Genomic DNA, 20,521 nt, shown 5'->3' on the forward strand with positions numbered 1-20,521 from the left:
AGATGCTGATAATCTAGAAATAGGAGGCATGGTTTCCGAATAAAGGTTTCCCTTTAACACAGACATGAGGAGAAATCTTTCTCATTCAAGTGTCATTAATTTTTGGAAAACTCCATTCCAGGCATTACTATGGGCTAGGTCATTGAATAGATTCAAGTCAGAGTTACACAGATTTTCATCCACAAGACAGTCAAGGTGTTATGGTGAAGGCAGGGGGTGGTGGTTGTATATTGGTATAAGAGTCTGAGAAGGGTAAAACTGAGGAGGGCCTTAAGCACTACCTATTATGAAGATATGATATGAATATTTGAGGGAACAGCATAGGATCTTGGAGGAGTTAGATCTAATGTTCCAAACCTTGTCATAGATTCTGTAACAATGGTCGGAATTTTATTCAAAATTGGTTAAGTGTCAATTCTGTCAAGTTTCATGAAGGGTTTCTCCTTGGGACCTGGCAAGATTTCACAAACTATTTTCTGAGACTTGCCTCATTTCCTCTAGCAGGCAATAGTAAGGACTGCAAATGCTGGTAATTAGAGTCAAGATTGTGGTGCTGGAAAAGTGCAGCAGGTCACGCAGCATCCGAGGAACAGGATGATGGGCTGATGAAGGGCTTTTGCTCAAAACATTGATTTTCCTGCTCCTCGGATGCTGCCTGACCTGCTGAGCGTTTCCAGCACTACACTCTTATTTCCTGTAGCACCCCACTCATTGTCTTTGCCTTTATGCCACAGATAGAGGTATTCATTACTGCAGAGCCCCCTGGGATTCCTTGCATTGGCACCATCTTTAAAAAAACAACCTTGCACCCAGTCAAATGCTGCCAGCCAGGCATTGTCCTTCCGTATGCATTCTCTCAGTGGGGTGGGGGGGGAATCAAAAACAAATGCTGCTTGGGGTGCACAGGTGGTATGGTGGCACTTCACTGCAGGTACAGGTGCACATTCATGCAGTATTGCTACTTGAAAACTAAGGTACACAGTTTACCCGTCCTTAGCATTATCCATCTTAGAGCATTGCCAAAAAGGAGTACTACACTGTCCCCAGTGCCTAGGGTAGCTCAACATCCTCTCATGGTTCAATGTGAGACCATTACATACCGATAAGCCTTTAAACATTTGAAAAATTCACTTTTATTATGCAATAGCCAAACAGAACAATTAACAAACAAAATCGAAATCCTGTAGTCCTGGAATTTTAAAATAAGATAGAAAGCGCTGGAGGCTTTCAGTATGCCGGGCAGCATCTGTGCAAAGAGAAACAGAGACTACATTTCAAGTCCAGCATGACTCTTTTTCAGAACTGAAAAAAATGTTTTTCATGCTGTAGACAGAAGGGGGAGGAGGAGCAAGTGGGGCAGATAGTGTGAATCCTCTGAGTAAATGACAAAGGAAGTGACAATGGTTGTAAAGGAGTGATAGATGTGTAAAGCGAGTGGCCGTGTCAACTATGAAAAAGAAGAAAATGGGTCCGCTGTGCCGACAGGAAAGCCAACAAGACACAGGCTAGGGAGTGTGTGAGATGTAAGAAACATAGTAGTACAGAGGTCATGCTCTGAACTTTTGGAACTCAATGTTGAATCCTAGAGGTTGTAACAAAAGCAGAAATTGCTGGAAAAGTTCAGCAGATCTGGCAGCAACAGTGGAGAGAAAGCAGAGCCAATGTTTCAGGTCCCAGTGACTTTTCTTTGATTAGGGACTCTCTATTCTTTGTCCTAGAGACAGTAAAGTGCCTAAGCAGAACATGAGGTTTTGCTCTTCCAGGTTGTGTTGTAACACTGTAGCAGTCCAAGTGGGTGACTGACCATGTCCAAGCGCATGAGACCCTTGACTTCCTGTCCTTGGACCCCCCCGACCAAGGATTGTCTCCCTTGATCAGACTGAGGTCTACTGCCTTTAGACTTTGACAGGTAGCCATTTTTCTGAAGCACATGCAGCATGTGTTTGCCATTTATGCTGCAGGCACATAGTGCAGGCGAGAGGCTGACGTAGCACAGTGTGCTACAGCAACAAGTCCATCCACTTGACAGATGACTAGAGACATCCATGACAAGATTTCTGCCTTTGTGTCTGTGCTAGGAGGCAAATTGAAACTGGAGTGCTGTGAGCCTTTGAACATTAGCTGAGGGGGTAAAGTGCAAAAAGGCAAAACAAGGATGTTCAGAGATACTATGCACATCCAAGCTGGCACTAAGAGACCAAGTAATAAGCCCTGAGGGGTACCTCTCCCTCTGTGCCATGTGTTCTGGCAGCAATGCTTCAATGAAAGCTACAAGTGTACTGCAAAGGCCACCACTGAAATGCAGGTCCATACTGTAAGTGGATTAGAGGTGTGCCATGAAGGTAAAATGAAGCTAATAGGTAGCTGCTGCCGATATCTGTGGATGGGGTTATGGATAGTTGCTGCCCATCGTGCTTGTGCTGAGATGTTGGTGACTGCTGTCCAAGATTGAGGTCTGGAGGAGCAAGCAGGGTGACAGAGTTGCCAGATCATAGAGTCATAGAGATGTACAGCTTGGAAACAGACCCTTCGGTCCAACTCGTCCATGCTGACCAGATATCCTAACTTAATCTAGTCCCATTTTCTAGCATACTGGATTAGTGGTGCTGGAAGAGCACAGCAGTTCAGGCAGCATCCAATGAGCAGCGAAATCGACGTTTCGGGCAAAAGCCCTTCATCAGGAATAAAGGCAGTGAGCCTGAAGCGTGGAGAGATAAGCTAGAGGAGGGTGGGGGTGGGGAGAGAGTAGCATAGAGTACAATGGGTGAGTGGGGGAGGAGATGAAGGTGATAGGTCAAGGAGGAGAGGGTGGAGTGGATAGGTGGAAAAGAAGATAGGCAGGTCGGACAAGTCAAGGAGACAGTTACTGAGCTGGAAGTTTGAAACTAGGATGAGGTGGGGGAAGGGGAAATGAGGAAGCTGTTGAAGTCCACATTGATGCCCTGGGTTTGAAGTGTTCCGAGGCGGAAGATGAGGCGTTCTTCCTCCAGGCGTCTGGTGGTGAGGGAGTGGCGGTGAAGGAGGCCCAGGACCTCCATGTCCTCGGCAGAGTGGGAGGGGGAGTTGAAATGTTGGGCCATGGGGCGGTTTGGTTGATTGGTGCGGGTGTCTCGGAGATGTTCCCTAAAGCGCTCTGCTAGGAGGCGCCCAGTCTCCCCAATGTAGAGGAGACCACATCGGGAGCAACAGATACAATAAATGATATTGGTGGATGTGCAGGTGAAACTTTGATGGATGTGGAAGGCTCCTTTAGGGCCTTGGATAGAGGTGAGGGAGGAGGTGTGGGCACAGGTTTTACAGTTCCTGCGGTGGCAGGGGAAAGTGCCAGAATGGGAGGGTGGGTCGTAGGGGGGTGTGGACCTGACCAGGTAGTCACGGAGGGAACGGTCTTTGCGGAAGGCGGAAAGGGGTGGGGAGGGAAATATATCCCTGGTGGTGGGATCTTTTTGGAGGTGGCGGAAATGGCGGATGATTTGATTGATGCGAAGGTTTGTAGGGTGGAAGGTGAGCACCAGGGGCGTTCTGTCCTTGTTACGGTTGGTGGGGTGGGGTCTGAGGGCGGAGGTGCGGGATGTGGACAAGATGCGTTGGAGGGCATCTTTTACCACATGGGAAGGGAAATTGCGGTCTCTAAAGAAGGAGGTCATCTGGTGTGTCCTATGGTGGAACTGGTCCTCCTGGGAGCAGATACGGCGGAGGCGGAGAAATTGGGAATACGGGATGGCATTTTTGCAAGAGATAGGGTGGGAAGAGGTGTAATCCAGGTCGCTATGAGAGTCGGTGGGTTTGTAAAAAATGTCAGTGTCAAGTTGGTCGTCACTAATGGAGATGGAGAGGTCCAGGAAGTGGAGCGAGGTGTCAGAGATAGTCCAGGTAAATTTAAGGTCAGAGTGGAATGTGTTGGTGAAGTTGATGAATTGCTCAACCTCCTCGCGGGAGCACGAGGTGGCGCCAATGCAGTCATCAATGTAGTGGAGGAAGAGGTGGGGAGTGGTGCCAGTGTAATTACGGAAGATCGACTCCCATAGCTATCTGGATTACACCTCTTCTGTCTCCTTGACTTGTCCGACCTGCCTATCTTCTTTTCCACCTATCCACTCCACCCTCTCCTCCTTGACCTATCACCTTCATCTCCTCCCCCACTCACCCATTGTACTCTATGCTACTCTCTCCCCACCCCCACCCTCCTCTAGCTTATCTCTCCATGTTTCAGGCTCACTGCCTTTATTCCTGATGAAGGGCTTTTGCCCGAAACGTCGATTTCGCTGCTCGTTGGATGCTGCCTGAACTGCTGTGCTCTTCCAGCACCACTAATTCAGTATTTGGTTTTCAGCATCTGCAGTCATTGTTTTTACCATTTTCTAGCACTTGACCCATATCCCTCCAGACCCTTACTATTCACATACCCATCCAGATGCCTTTTAAATGTTGTAATTGTACCAGCCTCAATCGCTTCCTCTGGCAACTCATTCCATACACACATCATTGTCTGCGTGAAAAAAGTTGCCCCTTAGATTCCTCTGACTTTCATGTTGGGAAACATTGCTGTCCAATTTCTATATGGAGGGTGGGAGAATGGGAAACTGTATATTGATTAGGTGAAGTTAACTAACAATGAGATGTCAATGTATGAAAGTTGATAAAAATAGGCCTCTCTGTGTGCATGGTGAGCTATTGGCCTGGCATGGCTGCCTGAAACATGTTCCAGCCTCATGATCCTCAAGTTGAAGTGTGGTCTGGAGCCAGGGCCTGGAGCACACTGGATGCTGGATGCCAGCATGGTCTGGGTTGGATGACCGTTGTTCTGAATTTTTATTTCTGCAATATTGGATATTTTATTTCTCTATTGTCTAAGATTTTGTAACTGAAGAAGCTGTACCTTTGTACCTAAGATGGCACTGTAAGTGACGACATGTAAAATATTCGCTGTACTCATTGAGTATCTGTGACATTAAAGTTAATTCTAATTCTCATCTCACCATTCATTACTTGGTTGGAGAATCGTACTTTGTGATCTTAATGTCCAGAATTTCATGACTGACAACCTCACCCTTTTTTTGCTTGCCAATGCCCATGTCATTAAGAGGCAAGAAATTTTCTGCTCAATATCTGTCAAATCAATGTAATCTATAACTAGTTACAAACATATAATAAACTACTTCTTCGGGCATATTATTGTCTCTTCTAGTTAGAACGGTTAGTGGCTTTCCTCCAGTATACTAGACATAGAAGGCCTTGTCGATTCCTATGTCTGAAGTGGATGGTGGAAATACATGTACATCATAGTGAGGCACAGACACAGTTGAACTGCATATACAATACTGTCAGCAGTGGTGCCAATCCCATTCAGTTGTCTCATTCCACATGCTGGCAGTAGTGGAGGTCTGAAAATTCAGTCTTTAGATTGAAAATTGAAAATTCGCTTCATGTCATCTGCTATTGCATTCAGTCATCAGCAAGCAAAGAGCTGTACATTTAACATCCATACAGATAGGAGAAAAACCTTTGTGGCAAATTCAACATGGAAAAATCTCTAGAGTTGAGAGTGTGGTGTTGGAAATGCACAACAGATGAAGATCTTTTGCCCGAAACGTCAATTCTCCTGCTCCTTGGATGCTGCCTGGCCTGCTGTGCTTTTCCAGCACCACACTGTTGACTCTAATCTCCAGCATCTGCTGTCCTCACTTTCATCTGGAAAAATCTCTAGTCAATGGTAAAGTATAGGGACCCTGTTCCTAACAAATCCATACTGAAACTTGAATGTGTTGGTAACTAAACTCAAACATAATCTGATAAAGACAGTTAATTCAACCAGTCTCTTTTATGTTTTGTCAAGCACCCAAACTCTATCAAGATTCATCACCATAATAGAATAAATAGGTGTGAAAAATAAAGGGTGATTTTCTACAGGAGTTCCAGTTGTCTCTGCTGGCAGACGCTATACTTTTGTAGTTTCTGTGAATGCTCAACTAAAGTTACAGTGGAAAAGTAGAACATCTTGAAAATTCACCTCAACCTCACTGCATTTGGTTGAAAAGAGTGAAATCCTTATTATTATTCCACCCAATAACACAAGGTAGGAACAGACAATATTAAAAACAGCAATTTTCTATAATGAGAGGTCAGTGACAAAAATCAAAAGAAATAACTCATGGACTGAAATTCTTCATCAGGCCATTGCTATCCAGGCGTGCAGGATTGACCCGACATCATTCCATTGTTAGCAGAAAATCGCCAGAAATGGTTTCTCTTCCAGCCACTGCACTGCTATCTCTGGACTCCCCTAAAGATCTACACTTGCTGTTTCTGACCCATTTCCCACCAAGTTGTCCCTTGGTGATGTCAATGGATGGCAGGACATCAGGTTTCACACGTACACTGATATCATGAAACTTTGCCTATTTAAAATGCCTCCACTGCTCCAGATTGATTGCTTGCTTGGCATCCACTTCATGACCAACCACAACTTTCTTCACTTAAACATTGAGAAAACCTCTTTCACTCTGCCACCGATTCTATCTCCTTCCCCCAACTCACATGCTCCCAAATTTAGCATCATATTTTACCCTGAAGTTGAGAATCTATTTCTTTTTCATCACACAAACCAACCACTTTCTAGTCACCCATCTCTGCCTATTTGCTCTGAAATTGTCATCGCAACTTTTGTTACCTCCAACTTGACTTTACAATGCTTTCCTGTTTCCTACCGTCCATTCTCCATAGACCTGAACTTACCAAAAACTATACTGTCATATCCTAACCTGCTCAATCCCATTTCATGTTCATTTCTGTGTTCGCTAAACTGCTAAAATTAAGTTGGAACAATTCCTGCAGTAGCAATACATTTAGTAACCTGGACCATTTGTACCTTCTTTCAAATGCCTTTTTTTTTGCATTTTTACATTTAATTATAATTAATGACCGAACATAGTAAAATGATTGAATGTGCCCAATTGTGCAAGCAATTAAAAAATTTATAAATATTAGGTCAAATTTAGAAAAATAATGACATTTTGGAGCGACTTGATGATATTAATGTATAAATTGAACAGAAAGCTATGGCCCATTATAAATCCCAACATCCCTTGATGTGGATAAACACAGACATACACAAGTGATTTGCAGAATTCTGTAACACTAATTCCTGAAAATAATGTGTTAATTCTGCCAGTCTTCAAATCACTTGAAGTTGTTCTGAACGGAATTGTTCCAGTTAATATGATCATATTCAAAGTTTGAAAAATTAATACTGAAATAGAGCTAAAACATAGCATAGCAAAAAAAGCATTACCCAGCTTTCTGCAGGAGGTATAACACATTCTGATTACCAGCATGCTATAAGTTTATTTAATGTAAAATTTTATCAACATTATAAATGGCTCTATTAACTACAGAGGCCAGCTGCAAAGTGACTAGATAATTATAATTATCAACACTGATTCACAGTGAATTTAGCAATGTAGCAGCCCTGAATTCCTGAACCTCTGCTGCTATGTCACCATGTGAAGTGCTTCTGACAAGGTTACACAGATGCTGAGACCAGAAGTCTGAGGAGATTCAGGGACATCATGTACCATGTTAGACAATTTTAGAATGTTGTTAGTTATAACAGAAAGGGGGTGGATAAAGAAAATGAGAACTGATTTATTTAAAGTATTCATAGCATGAATTATACAAAGCAATAACCTAAAACTTTAAAGAAAATTGATTTGGCTTAATGCTTCACAGAAAGACAATCTTTTAAGTAAGAAATCATACATTCATCTACCTGGTTTTTGTATCATTAGTTTTTTGAGCACTACAACTCATCTCTATTTTAAGATCCCTGAAAAGCACCTTATAGTGACTAGTTTCATGTTTCTTTTCCCATTTGCTTTCTTTGAACAAATATCTCATCTACAGTCAATTGCTTCCTTCAATGATCCAACTGAGTTCAGAAAATTCATTACAAATAGAACTACAACTGCAGACTTTCATTTTACCAATGCCTTGGGCAGCTTCATTAAAGTTTCATGGTGTGACTTGTAACATACAACATAGAAGTTATAGAGTCATAGAGTTATGCAGCACGGAAACAGAACCTTCAGTCAAACCTGTCCAAGCCAACCAGACATCCCAATCTGACCTAATCCCATTTACCAGAATTTGGCCCATCTCCCTCTAATCCCATCCTATTCATATACCCAAACATGATATCATACACAAGGCTTTTCAGTAATAATTTATATTCAATCAGAAGAATCAAATTCCAGTCCAATCTTTCAGAAAAAGAAAGAATGTATCAAAAGCAGAAAAGCAATTTCCCTTACCTTCTTCAGATATAGAAAAGTTTTGAATAAGCCACTCGACAATATCATTGCCTGATTAAAAAAAAAGAATGAAAATGAAGCATTTTCACAATAAATACAAGCATCAATGACTGGATAGTTTTCAAAATTAAAATAGTAGATTTACAAATCATAAAATATGACTGTATATATTCAATTATATTTGATATAATTGCTTTGACCAGAGTTAACTTTATACTGCGCATTTTAAAAGTCTCAGCATTATAAAGATAACAATTTACATACAATAACATTCCTGTAGCATTGTCTAACTATTATTGGTATTATTTATAGGCCAGTTTCCCAAAGGTACTCTCAGAGATTGGCTTTGTCACTGGTAGTATGTGAGATCTACATTATTAGCAATAATCAACCCAAGATTCAATTCTTGACTCCAAGGGGCCCACAAAATTATACAGTCAACTTAGATCTCTGTCATTGTGGTCAACTCAACCAACCAGAATAATCACTCCTAACAAGCAGAAAGAAAGCAAATCAAGCAATAACAAGCATCTTGAATGAGACTTGTAATCATAGCGGGCAAATTACAACCAACTATTTTCTGGATGGAAAGCTATGGAACCCTTAGCACATGCCATTTACCACATTTGCCAACACTCTGATGAAATCAAACTATTGCTGAAAATTGATGGAAAAAGCTACACAAAGCATGGTGGGCTGGATTTTCCATTGCCAGTGTGGTCTGTACTAGGTTCAGGGCATGATTTTAAAATTGTGTTTCCAGAAGCAGTCTGTGGATCCAAAGACTTTTGCGTCAGTCTTCAATTTTCAAAGTTAGAGTGTGGGGTTGCAGAGGGAATGGAAACCCCACCTACCTGCAACTAACAGCTCCATTAGGAGCCTGGCAATTGTCTGGGGAGATCAGAATTTTTCACATTAATAGAGATTTTAACAAATTTGAAAGGTCTGATTCACACCAATGCACAGTTCATTATGGTGTGAAAGGACAGTTTCTTTCTAGGGTTTAAATGATTGGATCCTTTACTGCCTGATCAATGCACCTTTACTTACTTGTACTCCATCATATGTGTTTATGTGACTAGTCTCTCAGGAAAGCAATACAGCCGTCATTGTGTCTTCCACTTGCCTTTGACACTGACACCAATAAGCATCACCCACTTGGCACCATTAATTAGACCTGACCAATTAAAGTATTCAAATTTAGCAAGAGTTACATGTGCAGGGCTCTAACCTTAACCCCAATCCAGAATTCATCTAGGCATTAGGGCTCTGTCCAAATATGAAAATCCAGCCCGCGGTGACATATTAATTCACTTAACCAGGGAAGCTCAGAGCTGGAGTAGGACCTTAAAGTTCTTGTTCCATCATTCAATATGATCATGGCTGATCCTCTATCTCAACACCATATCCCTGCTTTCTCTCTATACTCCTTGATTCATTTTGTATCTAAAAATGTATTTATCTCTTTCTTGAATATACTCAATAATCCTGCCTTCGCAGCTTCCTGTGGTAGCAATTGCACTTATTGATTATTCTCTGAGTGAAGAACCGCTTCAACATCTCAGTCCTAAATGGCCTACCCTGTATCCTGAGATTGTAACCCCTGGTTCTAGGTTCTCCAATAAGGGGAAATATTCTCCCAACATTTAATCTGTCTAGCCCTGTTAAAATCTTACATGTCTTAATAAGATACCCTTTGAGTCTTCTAAACTCTAGAGAACACAGGCCTAGACTCACCAGCTTCTCCTCATGTGACAGTCCTTCCATTCCTAGTATCAGGCCTAATGAACGTTTGCTGGACTCCCTCTAGGGCAAGTAAATTATCTTTTAGATAAGGAGATCAAATTGCTCACAATACTCCAGGTGTGGTCTCACTCAAATCCTGTATAACTGCAGTAGGATATCCTGACTGCTGAATTAAAACCCTCCAGCAATGAAAGGCAACATGCCATTTACCTCCCAATTACTTGCTGCAGCTGCCTGTTTACTTTCATTGATTAGTGTACAGAAACACCCAGATTGATTTATACATCCACATTTCCTAACATAGCACCATAACTAATACCTTGCCTGTTTTTCAGACTGAAATGTATAACTTCACATTTATTCATGTAATAGTGTTTCTGCCATAAATTTGCCCACATGCTCTATTTGACTAGATCTCCCTGAAGCCATCATGCATCCTCCTCACAATTCACAATCCCACCTTGTTTTGTCTCATCAATAAACATGGAAATATTGCCTCTTGCCGTTTACACTTCACTTAAACTTACCACGAATAGGTGGGGCTCAAGTACTGTTCCTGGTGAGACAACACTAGTCACTGTCTGCCACTGGAAGGAAGACCCATTTATTCTCACTCCTAATCTATCAGATTTGTTAAAAATCTGTCAATGAATTTTCAATCAATACCAGTATATTACCCTCAATTGTATAAGCTTTAATTTTGCCCACTAGTTTCTTATGTGGGACTTTATACAGAAACTTTTTGAAATCCAAATGCACCACACACATTGGTTCTCCCTTGTCAACTCTCCTAGTTGCATCATCAAAAAATTCCAATAGGTTCCAATAGTTGGGCGGCACTGTGGCACAGTGGTTAGCACTGCTGCCTCACAGTGCCAGAGACCCAGGTTCAATTCCTGCCTCAGGCAACTGACTGTTTGCACATTCTCCCCGTGTCTGCGTGGGTTTCCTCCGGGTGCTCCAGTTTCCTCCCATAGTCCAAAGATGTGCAGGTCAGGTGAATTGGCCATGCTAAATTGCCCGTAGTGTTAGGTAAGGGGTAGATGTAGGGGTATGGGTGGGTGGCGGGTCGGTGTGGACTTGTTGGGCCGAAGGGCCTGTTTCCACACTGTAAGTAATCTAATCATAAACCCATGATGACTTTGTCCAATCCCATTAATGCTTTCTAGGTGTTCTGTTTTCACTTCTTTTACAATAGACTCTAGCATTTTCCCCACTATTAATGTTAATTCATACCATTATCCTAAACTTTGTAGAGAAAAGTTGCATGTTTTCCACTGAACAGTGGCAGATATTTGTTCCATAAATATAAGTGTAAAGCATATTTACCTGAATTGCATTTAAGACTTTTTGTTTTCCAAATTATGAGACACAATAGCTATGTTTTTCAATATTCAAAAATTTCTATTAGACAACCATGAACTAGGGTGAAGTAGATAACTTTTTATGCGGTGAGTATTAGTGAAAGTAGTCAGTATTGGCTGTTGTGTATGTCATATCTCAGTCTACACAGAGATGACATCAGTTTCCATATGTACAGTAACTTTATTCATAATAGTCTTAAACAAAGTGTACATTGGGAGAAAGTGAGGACTGCAGATGCTGGAGTTCGGAGTCGAAAAGTGTGATGCTGGAAAAGCACAGCAAGTCAGGCAGCATCCGAGGAGGAGAGTTGATGTTTCAGGCCCAAACCATCCACTCTTCTGCTCTTCGGACGTCGCCTGACCTGCTGCACTTTTCCAGTGTCATACCTTTTGACACAAAGCTGTACATTGTCCACTACAGGCTTACAGCTCTGGTTTCCAGCTCTTTCTAAAGTCTGTGTTCCTGCAGTATAGCCTTAACTTAGACTTCATGACTCAAATCAAAGAGTATCAATAGTAAACAGACTCAATCACAGAATAATTAAACACTAAAATAAAAGCAAAGTACTTTGAATTCTGTAAATCTGAAATAAAAAAAAGAGGAGGATTTGAGCTGTAGGGAGAGGCTGAATAGGCTGGGGCTGTTTTCCCTGGAGCGTCGGAGGCTGAGGGGTGACCTTATAAAGGTTTACAAAATTATGAGGGGCATGGATAGGATAAATAGGCAAAGTCTTTTCCCTGGGGTGGGGGAGTCCAGAACTAGAGGGCATAGGTTTGGGGTGAGAAAGAAAAGATATAAAAGAGACCTAAGGGGCAACGTTTTCATGCAGAGGGTGGTACGTGTATGGAATGAGTTGCCAGAAGAAGTTGTGGAGGCTGGTACAATTGCAACATTTAAGAGGCATTTGGATCGGTATATAAATAGGAAGGGTTTGGAGGGATGTGGGCCGAGTGCTGGCAGATGGGACTAGATTGGGTTGGAATATCTGGTTGACATGGACGGGTTGAACCGAAGGGTCTGTTTCCATGCTGTACATCTCTATGACTCTATAAGTGCTGTAGAAACTCATCAGGTCTGGCAGCATCTATGGAGAGAGAAACTGAGTTATCGTTTTAAGTCATACTGTTTTTCCATAGATGAAGCCAGACCAGTTGAGTTTCTTCAGCATTTTTTGTTTTTAATCACAGTGAAACACTACATTGGGGTTAGGAATAACCCAGGAGGTCCTCTCTGGGCTGAATAGGACAGTGGTATGGACGTCAGGGACCCAGTAGTAGAAACAAAATCCCAGGCTGGATGGTCTCAGTTCACATTGCATCAGCACTTTGTAGTCTATAATGGAGTGTGGCCATTTTCAGCAGTGCCTCTACACCACTGAAGTCAAGCACCAACTCACTGTCCCCTCGCCCACTGTCCCCTCGACCATGACCTCACCTCCCATCACCAAACCATCATCTCCCAGACCATCCACAACCTCATCACCTCAGGGGATCTCCTATCCACAGCCTCCAACCTCAGAGTCCCAGAACCCCACACCGCCCGGTTCTACCTCTTACCCAAAATTCACAAACCTGACTGCTCTGGTCAACCCATTGTCTCTGCCTACTCCTGCCCCACTGAACCTATCTCCTCATATCTTGAAACCTTCCTGATCCCCTTGCTCCAGGAAGTCCCCACATACATTTGGTTCACACTACACATGCCCTTCACCTCCTCCTTGATTTATGACTTCCTGGCCCCCAACGCCTCATCTTCACTATGGACATCCAGTCCCTATACACGTCCATCCACCATTACAAAGCCTCCAGTATTGTTAGTAAGTTTGCGGATGACACCAAAATTGGAGCTGTAGTGAACAGTGAAGAAACTTACCTCAGATTACAACAGAATCTTGATGAAGTGGACAAATGGGCTGAGGGATGGCAGATGGAGTTTAATTTAGATAAATGTGAAGTGCTGCAAAACAGAACAGGACTTATACACTTAATGGTAAGGTCTTGGGGAGTGGTGCTCAACAAAGAGACCTTGGAGCACCGGTTCATTGTTCCTTGAAAATAGAGTCACAGGTAGATAGGATAGTGAAGAAGGTGTTTTGTATGCTTTCCTTTATTGGAGAGAGGATTGAGTACAGGATTTGGGATGTCATGTTGCGGCCGTACAGGACATTGGTTAGGCCACTGCTGGAATATTGCATGCAATTCTGGTCTCCTTCCTATCAGAAAGATGTCGTGAAGGTTGAAAAGGTTCAGAAAAGATTTACAAAGATTTTGCCAGGGTTGGAGGATTTGAGCTATAGGGAGAGGTTGAATAGGCTGGGGCTGTTTTCCCTGGAGTGTTGGAGGCTGAGGGGTGACCTTATAAAGGTTTATAAAATCATGAGGGGCATGGATAGGATAAATATACAAAATCTTTTCCCTGGGGTGAGTGAGTCCAGAACTAGAGGGCATAGGTTTAGGGTGAGAGGAGAAAGATATAAAAGAGACTGAAGGGGCAACTTTTTCACACAGAGGGTGGTACGGGTATTGGAAGAGCTATCAAAGGAAGTGGTGGAGTCTGGTGCAATTACAGCTTTTAAAAGACATCCGAATGGGTAAATAAATAGGAAGGGTTTAGAGGGATATGAGCCAAGTGCTGGCAATGGAACTAGGTTAGGTTAGGATATCTGGTCGGCATGGACAAGTTGGACCGAAGAGTCTGTTTCCGTGCTGTATGTTTCTATGACTCTATGACTCTAAGCCCTCTGTTTCTTCCTCTCCCACTGACCCAACCAGTATCCTTCCAATGACACACTCATTTGATTGGTGGAACTGGACCTCATCCTCAACAACTTCTCCTTCGAATCCTCTCACTTCATTCAGACCAAAGGGGTAGCCATGGGCACCTGCATGGGCCCCAGCTATGCCTGTGTCTTCGTCGGATATGTGGAACAGTCCATCTTCCACAGTTACACTGGCACCATTCCCCACCTTTTCCTTCGCTATATTGATGACTTTATCAGTGCCACCTCGTGTTCCCACGAGGAGGTTGGACAGTTCATCAACTTCACAAAAACCTTCCACCCTGACCTCAAGTTTGCCTGGACTATCTCGAACACCTCCCTCCCCTTCCTGGACCTCTCTATCTCCGTCTCCGGTGACCAACTCAACATGGACCATCTACTTCAAACCCACTAATTCCCACAGCTACCTTGACTACACCCCCTCCCAACCCCCCCCCCCCCTTTAAAAACGCTATCCCTTACTCCCAGTTCCTCTGCTTCCAGTAAATCTGCTTCCAAGAGGAGCAATTCCACTCAGGGACATGCCAGATGGCCTCCTCTTTCAAGGGTTGGAATTTCCCAACTGATGTGATCAACAGTGCCCTCCAGCACATCTTCTCCATGTCCTGCACCTCAGCCCTTGAAACCCACTCCTCCAACTGCAACAAGGATAGAACACCCCTGGTCCTCACCTTCTACCTCACTAATCTCTGGATACAGCATTTATCCTCCGCCATTTCCACCATCTACAGTCAGCCACCACAAGCAGAGATTTCTTTCCCTCCTCACCCCTGCTCGCATTCTGCAGAGACCATTCCCTCCGTGACTCCCTCGAAAAGTCCACGTTCCCCCATCAACCCACCCTCCACTCTTGGCACCTTGCCTTACTGCCACAAGAGGTGTAACACCTCCTCCCTCACCTCCATCCAAGGCTCAAAAGATCCTTCCATATCTGGCAGAAATTTTTCTGCACGTTCAAACACCTCATCTACTGTGTCTATTGCTCTCGATGTGGTCTACATTGGGGAGACAGGATGCCAACTTGTGGAACATTTCAGGGAACACCTCCGGGACACACGTACCAACCAACCCCACTGCCCTGTGGCTGACCACTTCTACTCCCTCTCCAACTCCACCAAGGGCATGCAAGTCCTGGGCCTCCTCCACTGCCAAATCCAAGGTACCTGATGTCTGGAGTAAGAATGCCGCATCTTCCACCTTGAGACCCTTCAATCACATGGGCATCAATGATGCTTTCACCAGTTTCCTCATCTCCCCTGAGCCACCTCCTCCCAGATCCAACCCTCCAACTTTGCACCACGCCATCTTGAACTGTCCTACCTGTCTATCTTCCTTCCTACCTATCCGCTCCACCTCCCTTCCATCTATCTATTGCCTTCCTAACTATCTTATCCCCAGCCCCACCCTCCCCCTTCTATTTATCTTTCAGCCCCCTTCACTGCCCCATATTCCTGATGAAGGGCTTATGCCCAAAACATTGACTCTGCGGCTCCTCAGATGCTGCCTGTGCTTTTCCAGTGCCATACTTTTCGACTCTAATCTCCAGCATCTGCAGTGCTCACACTCTCTCTCTCTCTCTCTCTTTTTACAAGAACAGCCCATGGACAGAGCCTTCACAGCTTAAGTGGAAGTTCAAGTGAATGCTAAGCAGAGTGTGGGTTCAAAGTATCGGTATCATCAGTTGTGCTCTTCAGCAAACTGGGAAGAGCCTGTCGTGGGTATGTTAAGGGCACTGGTAATGTTTCCTCTAGCTGTGGCACTGCACTCTAAGCAGCTCTGAGGTTCTGGCTTGTGGGTGATTAGGAGTACCCCCTAAAAGTATGGTTAATGACCCCAGTGCACAATCCTCAGGCTGATGCGAAGTAGCGCTATAACACTGCTCAGACATCTACGAGGGTCATCTTAGAACAGATAATTGGTCTTCTGAAGGAACACTTCCATCACCTGGCTATGCAGAAGGTGTGCTCCAGTACTCTGGACAGGGTGTATTGACTGTTTGTTCAGTACTGCAGAACCTAGCACAACAACGGCATTTGAATGGAAAAGATGGGGAGATGGAACAGCCACCCATCTCACTCAGTCATGGAAGAACAAGAGTCTGACAGAGATGCTGTTGAAGACAACGCTGGTGAAAAACACAGTAAGAAAACCAGCGAACAGTGAGACAAGCCAGATAGGTCCAAGAGAACCTGATAGCAGCTAGACTCGAAGGTGAATGGCCTTGCATTAACAGATATGGATAATCCGGTTTAGATGCCAATCATAGCATTTCTGCCGTCAAGGGAATACTTGGTTTATTTTCTGATTCAGTATGTGGATGTACCGACCAGAGAAGGTGCAAATCTTGACCTACTCTTGGGAAATAAGGCAGGGCAGATGACTGAGGTGTCAGTGGGGGAGCACTTTGGGGCCAGCGACCATAATTCTGTTCATTTTAAAATAGTGATGGCAAAGGATAGACCAGATCTAAAAGTTGAAGTTCTAAATTGGAGAAAGGCTAATATTGACTGTATTAGGCAAGAACTTTCAAAAGCTGATTGGAGGCAGATGTTCGCAGGTAAAGGAACGGCTGGAAAAATGGGAAGCCTTCAGAAATGAGATAATGAGAATCCAGAGGAAGTATATTCCTGTCAGGGTGAAAGTAGGCAATTTGTTCCCTTTACACCAATAATCTTCTGCTAGCTTTTGGTCAGTGGTGGGTGTTTGTTGGAGGGAATTCTGTGTGATAGGATTTAGAACATAGAGAACATAGAACATAGAAAAGTACAGCACAGAATAGGCCCTTAGGGCCACGATGTTGTGCCGAGGTTTAATCCTAATGTGAAATAACTTAGCCTATGCACCCCTCAGCTCACTGCTATCCATGTGCGTGCCCAGCAGTCGCTTAAATGTCCCCAGTGACTCTGCTTCCACCATCACCGATGGCAACGCATTCCATGCATTCACAACTCTCTGCTTAAAGAACCTACCTCTGGCGTCTCCTCTATACCTTTCTCCTAATATCTTTAAACTATGACTCCTCATACCAGTCAATCCTGTCCTGGGGAAAAGTCTCTGGCTATTGACTCAACCTATTCCACTCATTATCTTGTATGCCTCGATCAGATCTCCTCTCTTCCTCCTTCTCATTTACATGCATTTGGAGAGGAAAGGACTGGTTAGGGACAGTCAGCATGGCTTTGTGCATGGGAAATTATGTCTCGCAAACTTGATTAAGTTTTCTGAGGGAATAGCCAAAAAGATTGATGAGGGCAGAATGGTAGCCATTGTCTACATGGACTTCAATAACAGCCTTTGACAAGTTTCCACATGGTAGACTAATTGGTAAAGTTAGATTATGTGGGAGGGCTTGCCAATTGAATACAAAATTGGCTTAAACGTAGGAGTCAGAGGGTGGTGGTGGACAGCTGTTTTTTTGGATTGGAGCCCTGTGACAAGTGGTGTTCCATAGGGATTGGTGCTGGATCCGCTTTCGTTTGTAGTTTACATAAACAGTTTGGATGAGAATTTAGGAAGTATAATTGGAAAGTTTGTGGATGACACCAAAATTAGTGGTGCAATTGACAGTGAAGAATGTTATCTAAGATTAGAATGGGATCTTGATCATTGGGCCAAAATACCAAGGAGTAGCAGATGGAGTTTAATTTGGATAAATGGGACATATTGCATTTAAGTAAAACAAACAAGGGCAGGACTTATGCAATTAAGGATAGGGCCCTGGGTAGTGTTGTCAAACAGCGAGACCTAGGGGTTCAGGTACTTTGAAATTTGTATCACAGGTAGACAGGGTAATTAAGAATGTATTTATCATGTTTGTCTTCATTGCTCGGACCATTGAGTACAGGACTTGGGAGGTCGTGTTGAGTTTGCACAGGACATTGGTGAGGCCACTTGTGGAGTATCATGCACAGTTCTGGTCGCCCTGCTATGGGTAGGATATTATTACATTGAAGAGGGTTCAGACAAGATTTACCAGTATGTTGCCAGGATTGGAGGGTTTGAGTTATAAGGATAGGCTGGATTGACTGAGACTTTTTTCACTAGAGCATAGAAGGTTGAGAGGTTTATGAAATCATGAGGAGCATTGATAAGGTGAGTAGTAAATGTCTTTTCCCTAGGGTAGGCAAGTTCAAACCTTAGGGGCATATTTTTAAAGTGAAAGGAGAAAAATTTAAAAGGGACCTGAGGGACAACTTCTCCATGAAGCAAGTGGTTCAGAAGTGGACTAAAGTGCCAAAGGAAGTAGTAGATGCAAGATCTAAAGAAACATTTGGACAAGGACATGAATCAGAAAGGTTTAGAGGGAAATGGGCTAAATGCAGGCAAGTGGGACTAGTTTAATTCGGCAAACCTGGTCAGTGTGGGTGAGTTGGACCAAAAGGTCTGTTTCCATGCTGAATGACTTCATGACTCTACAGTTATAAAAAAACAATTTGGTTCGCTAATGCCCTTTAGGGGAGAAATTGCCAACCTTACCTGGTCTAGTCTACATGTGACTCCAGACCCACAGCAATGACTCTTAACTGCCCTCTAGGCAATTAGGGCTGGGGAATAAATGCTGGCCTAGCCAGTGACGCCCACATCCCGTGAATGAATAAAAACACGGAAGAACAGTGTGGAAGTGGTGTCCTGGTCAATATTTATTCCTTAAAGATCACAAAATATGATGATGGTGATGAGATTGCCGTTTGTGCAATTGGCTGCCATATTTCCTACTTGTTGAGAGTAATAATTGAATGTAAAACGCGTTGTCATATCGCAGGACAAAAAAGTGCTACATAAATGCAAACCCGTAATTTTTTTGACCAAAGTGCGGAAGGTAAGATTCACTCTCCGGAACTGAGATAGATTTTAGACCAGTTCCAAATACTTAGAAAACACGGTTATGTTTACAGTTCCTCAAGAAGGTGGTATAACCCAACTATTGTCTTAAAAAGCTCCTTAATAATAAACCAATACAGTTAACGCCGGATTTCTAGACGCTCTTACCAGTGACTGCATGGGGGATGCCTGTAATTATAAGTTTTTGGTATTTCATCTTAATGCCTACGTCAGGGTCTTGCATTGCTACGATCACTTTCTCCATCTGCAAGGTAACAGTAAACAGAGATTGAAAAAGACATCTGTAAAAGAGTAACTCCAATACATCATTCCGCTGGTGCGAACAGAGTAGGATAACAAATGGTTTCCTTACACAAACAGTTCTCTGCTCCAAGTTAACAACTGGATAGGGTGAATTCTACAGGCACTGTCGTCCGCGTCCAACTCATTTACTGCATGGATTTAGTTGGGAGTGCGCATCTAACCTCCAATTTTAAACTACTATTTCTGTTTCATCCAGTGTATGGCTTAAATTATGTCAGACTGGTGCATTAGACCAGCTCTTTCTGCTTATTGTAGTTTCATAAAAATATGAATGCTGCTAACGTTCTAGCATCTTTTAATCCTCCAGGTGAATATAATATTTCTCAACATGTCAATGCAGGCTACACTCTCTTTACACTGCTCAGAAAAGTACCTGCGTTTTTACTTAAGCGTACAATAGCCTGTTCAGCAAGCACTTACCTTAGCCAGGCATGCCATCTGTATTTTGGTTGTGTGAGTCGAACTGGTGTGTATTGTCATGGTGAGAGCGAGATGGGCTCAGCGGTGTACCGCTTCCCCTAGCCTGCTCCACAGCGGCTCCCTGAGATTCTCCTGGGATAATCTGACGCCTCCTATCGATGTGTTCGGCAGCTGGAAGCCCCGCCTCTACCCCGGCACCAGAAACACCAGGGATACTCAGAGCTTGTTGACTATTAGTGCAGCCCTTATCAAGTCATTCCGATCTCTGCACAGCGCTCCATTTTATGTTTAAAGTGCTTCTTCATTTATGAGAACAAATATTTTCAGAAAAGTCATTACTTCAGTAATTTGCTCTGGGATCACACCTGCGAATAGCAAGGTGGACGTTAGGGGCCTGTATAGTTTTGCAATCTTGGCTCACCACCAGAAATGAAGTAATCTATGAAAAGCCCTTCCACTTCATAAGGGAAGTTACATATAAAATGACCCAAACCCTCACCTTTGGCCAGCATGTAGAACAGGTGGAAGCTAGTAAACTATATGTTGAGTATCTTGCCCAACTTGTTTTTTCATTGACCAATACAGAGTTAGAGTAGTTCACTAGATCCTCCAGTATCTCAAGCTTCCTTTCAGAATTCTCTGTTCTTTTGATTCTTGCCTCATGTGCATCCTCTCACATTGCCCACAATTGATAGTGAATGACTCAATACCACTACCTTGAATTTCCACATTTTTACACATCGACCACTTACTGTCT

At 43.3% G+C, this 20,521-nt stretch overlaps 1 protein-coding gene across 1 annotated transcript in view; it reads right to left on the minus strand.

Annotated features, from left to right (window-relative positions):
- The window catches only part of rgs11 (regulator of G protein signaling 11), a 143,145-nt gene extending 123,286 nt beyond the window's left edge, over window positions 1-19,859 (minus strand). Inside the window, exons 1-3 of the mRNA XM_072559612.1 lie at window positions 19,765-19,859; window positions 19,189-19,285; window positions 8,310-8,360 (exon numbers count right to left, since the gene is read on the minus strand). Of these exons, the coding sequence (XP_072415713.1) occupies window positions 8,310-8,360; window positions 19,189-19,285; window positions 19,765-19,824 (208 nt within the window). The 5' untranslated portion in view covers window positions 19,825-19,859. The remainder of the gene's footprint in view (window positions 1-8,309; window positions 8,361-19,188; window positions 19,286-19,764) is intronic.
- Between the last annotated feature and the right edge of the window lie 662 nt (window positions 19,860-20,521).

This window comes from Chiloscyllium punctatum, chromosome 40, assembly GCF_047496795.1.
Source record: "Chiloscyllium punctatum isolate Juve2018m chromosome 40, sChiPun1.3, whole genome shotgun sequence".
Classification (NCBI taxonomy): domain Eukaryota; kingdom Metazoa; phylum Chordata; class Chondrichthyes; order Orectolobiformes; family Hemiscylliidae; genus Chiloscyllium; species Chiloscyllium punctatum.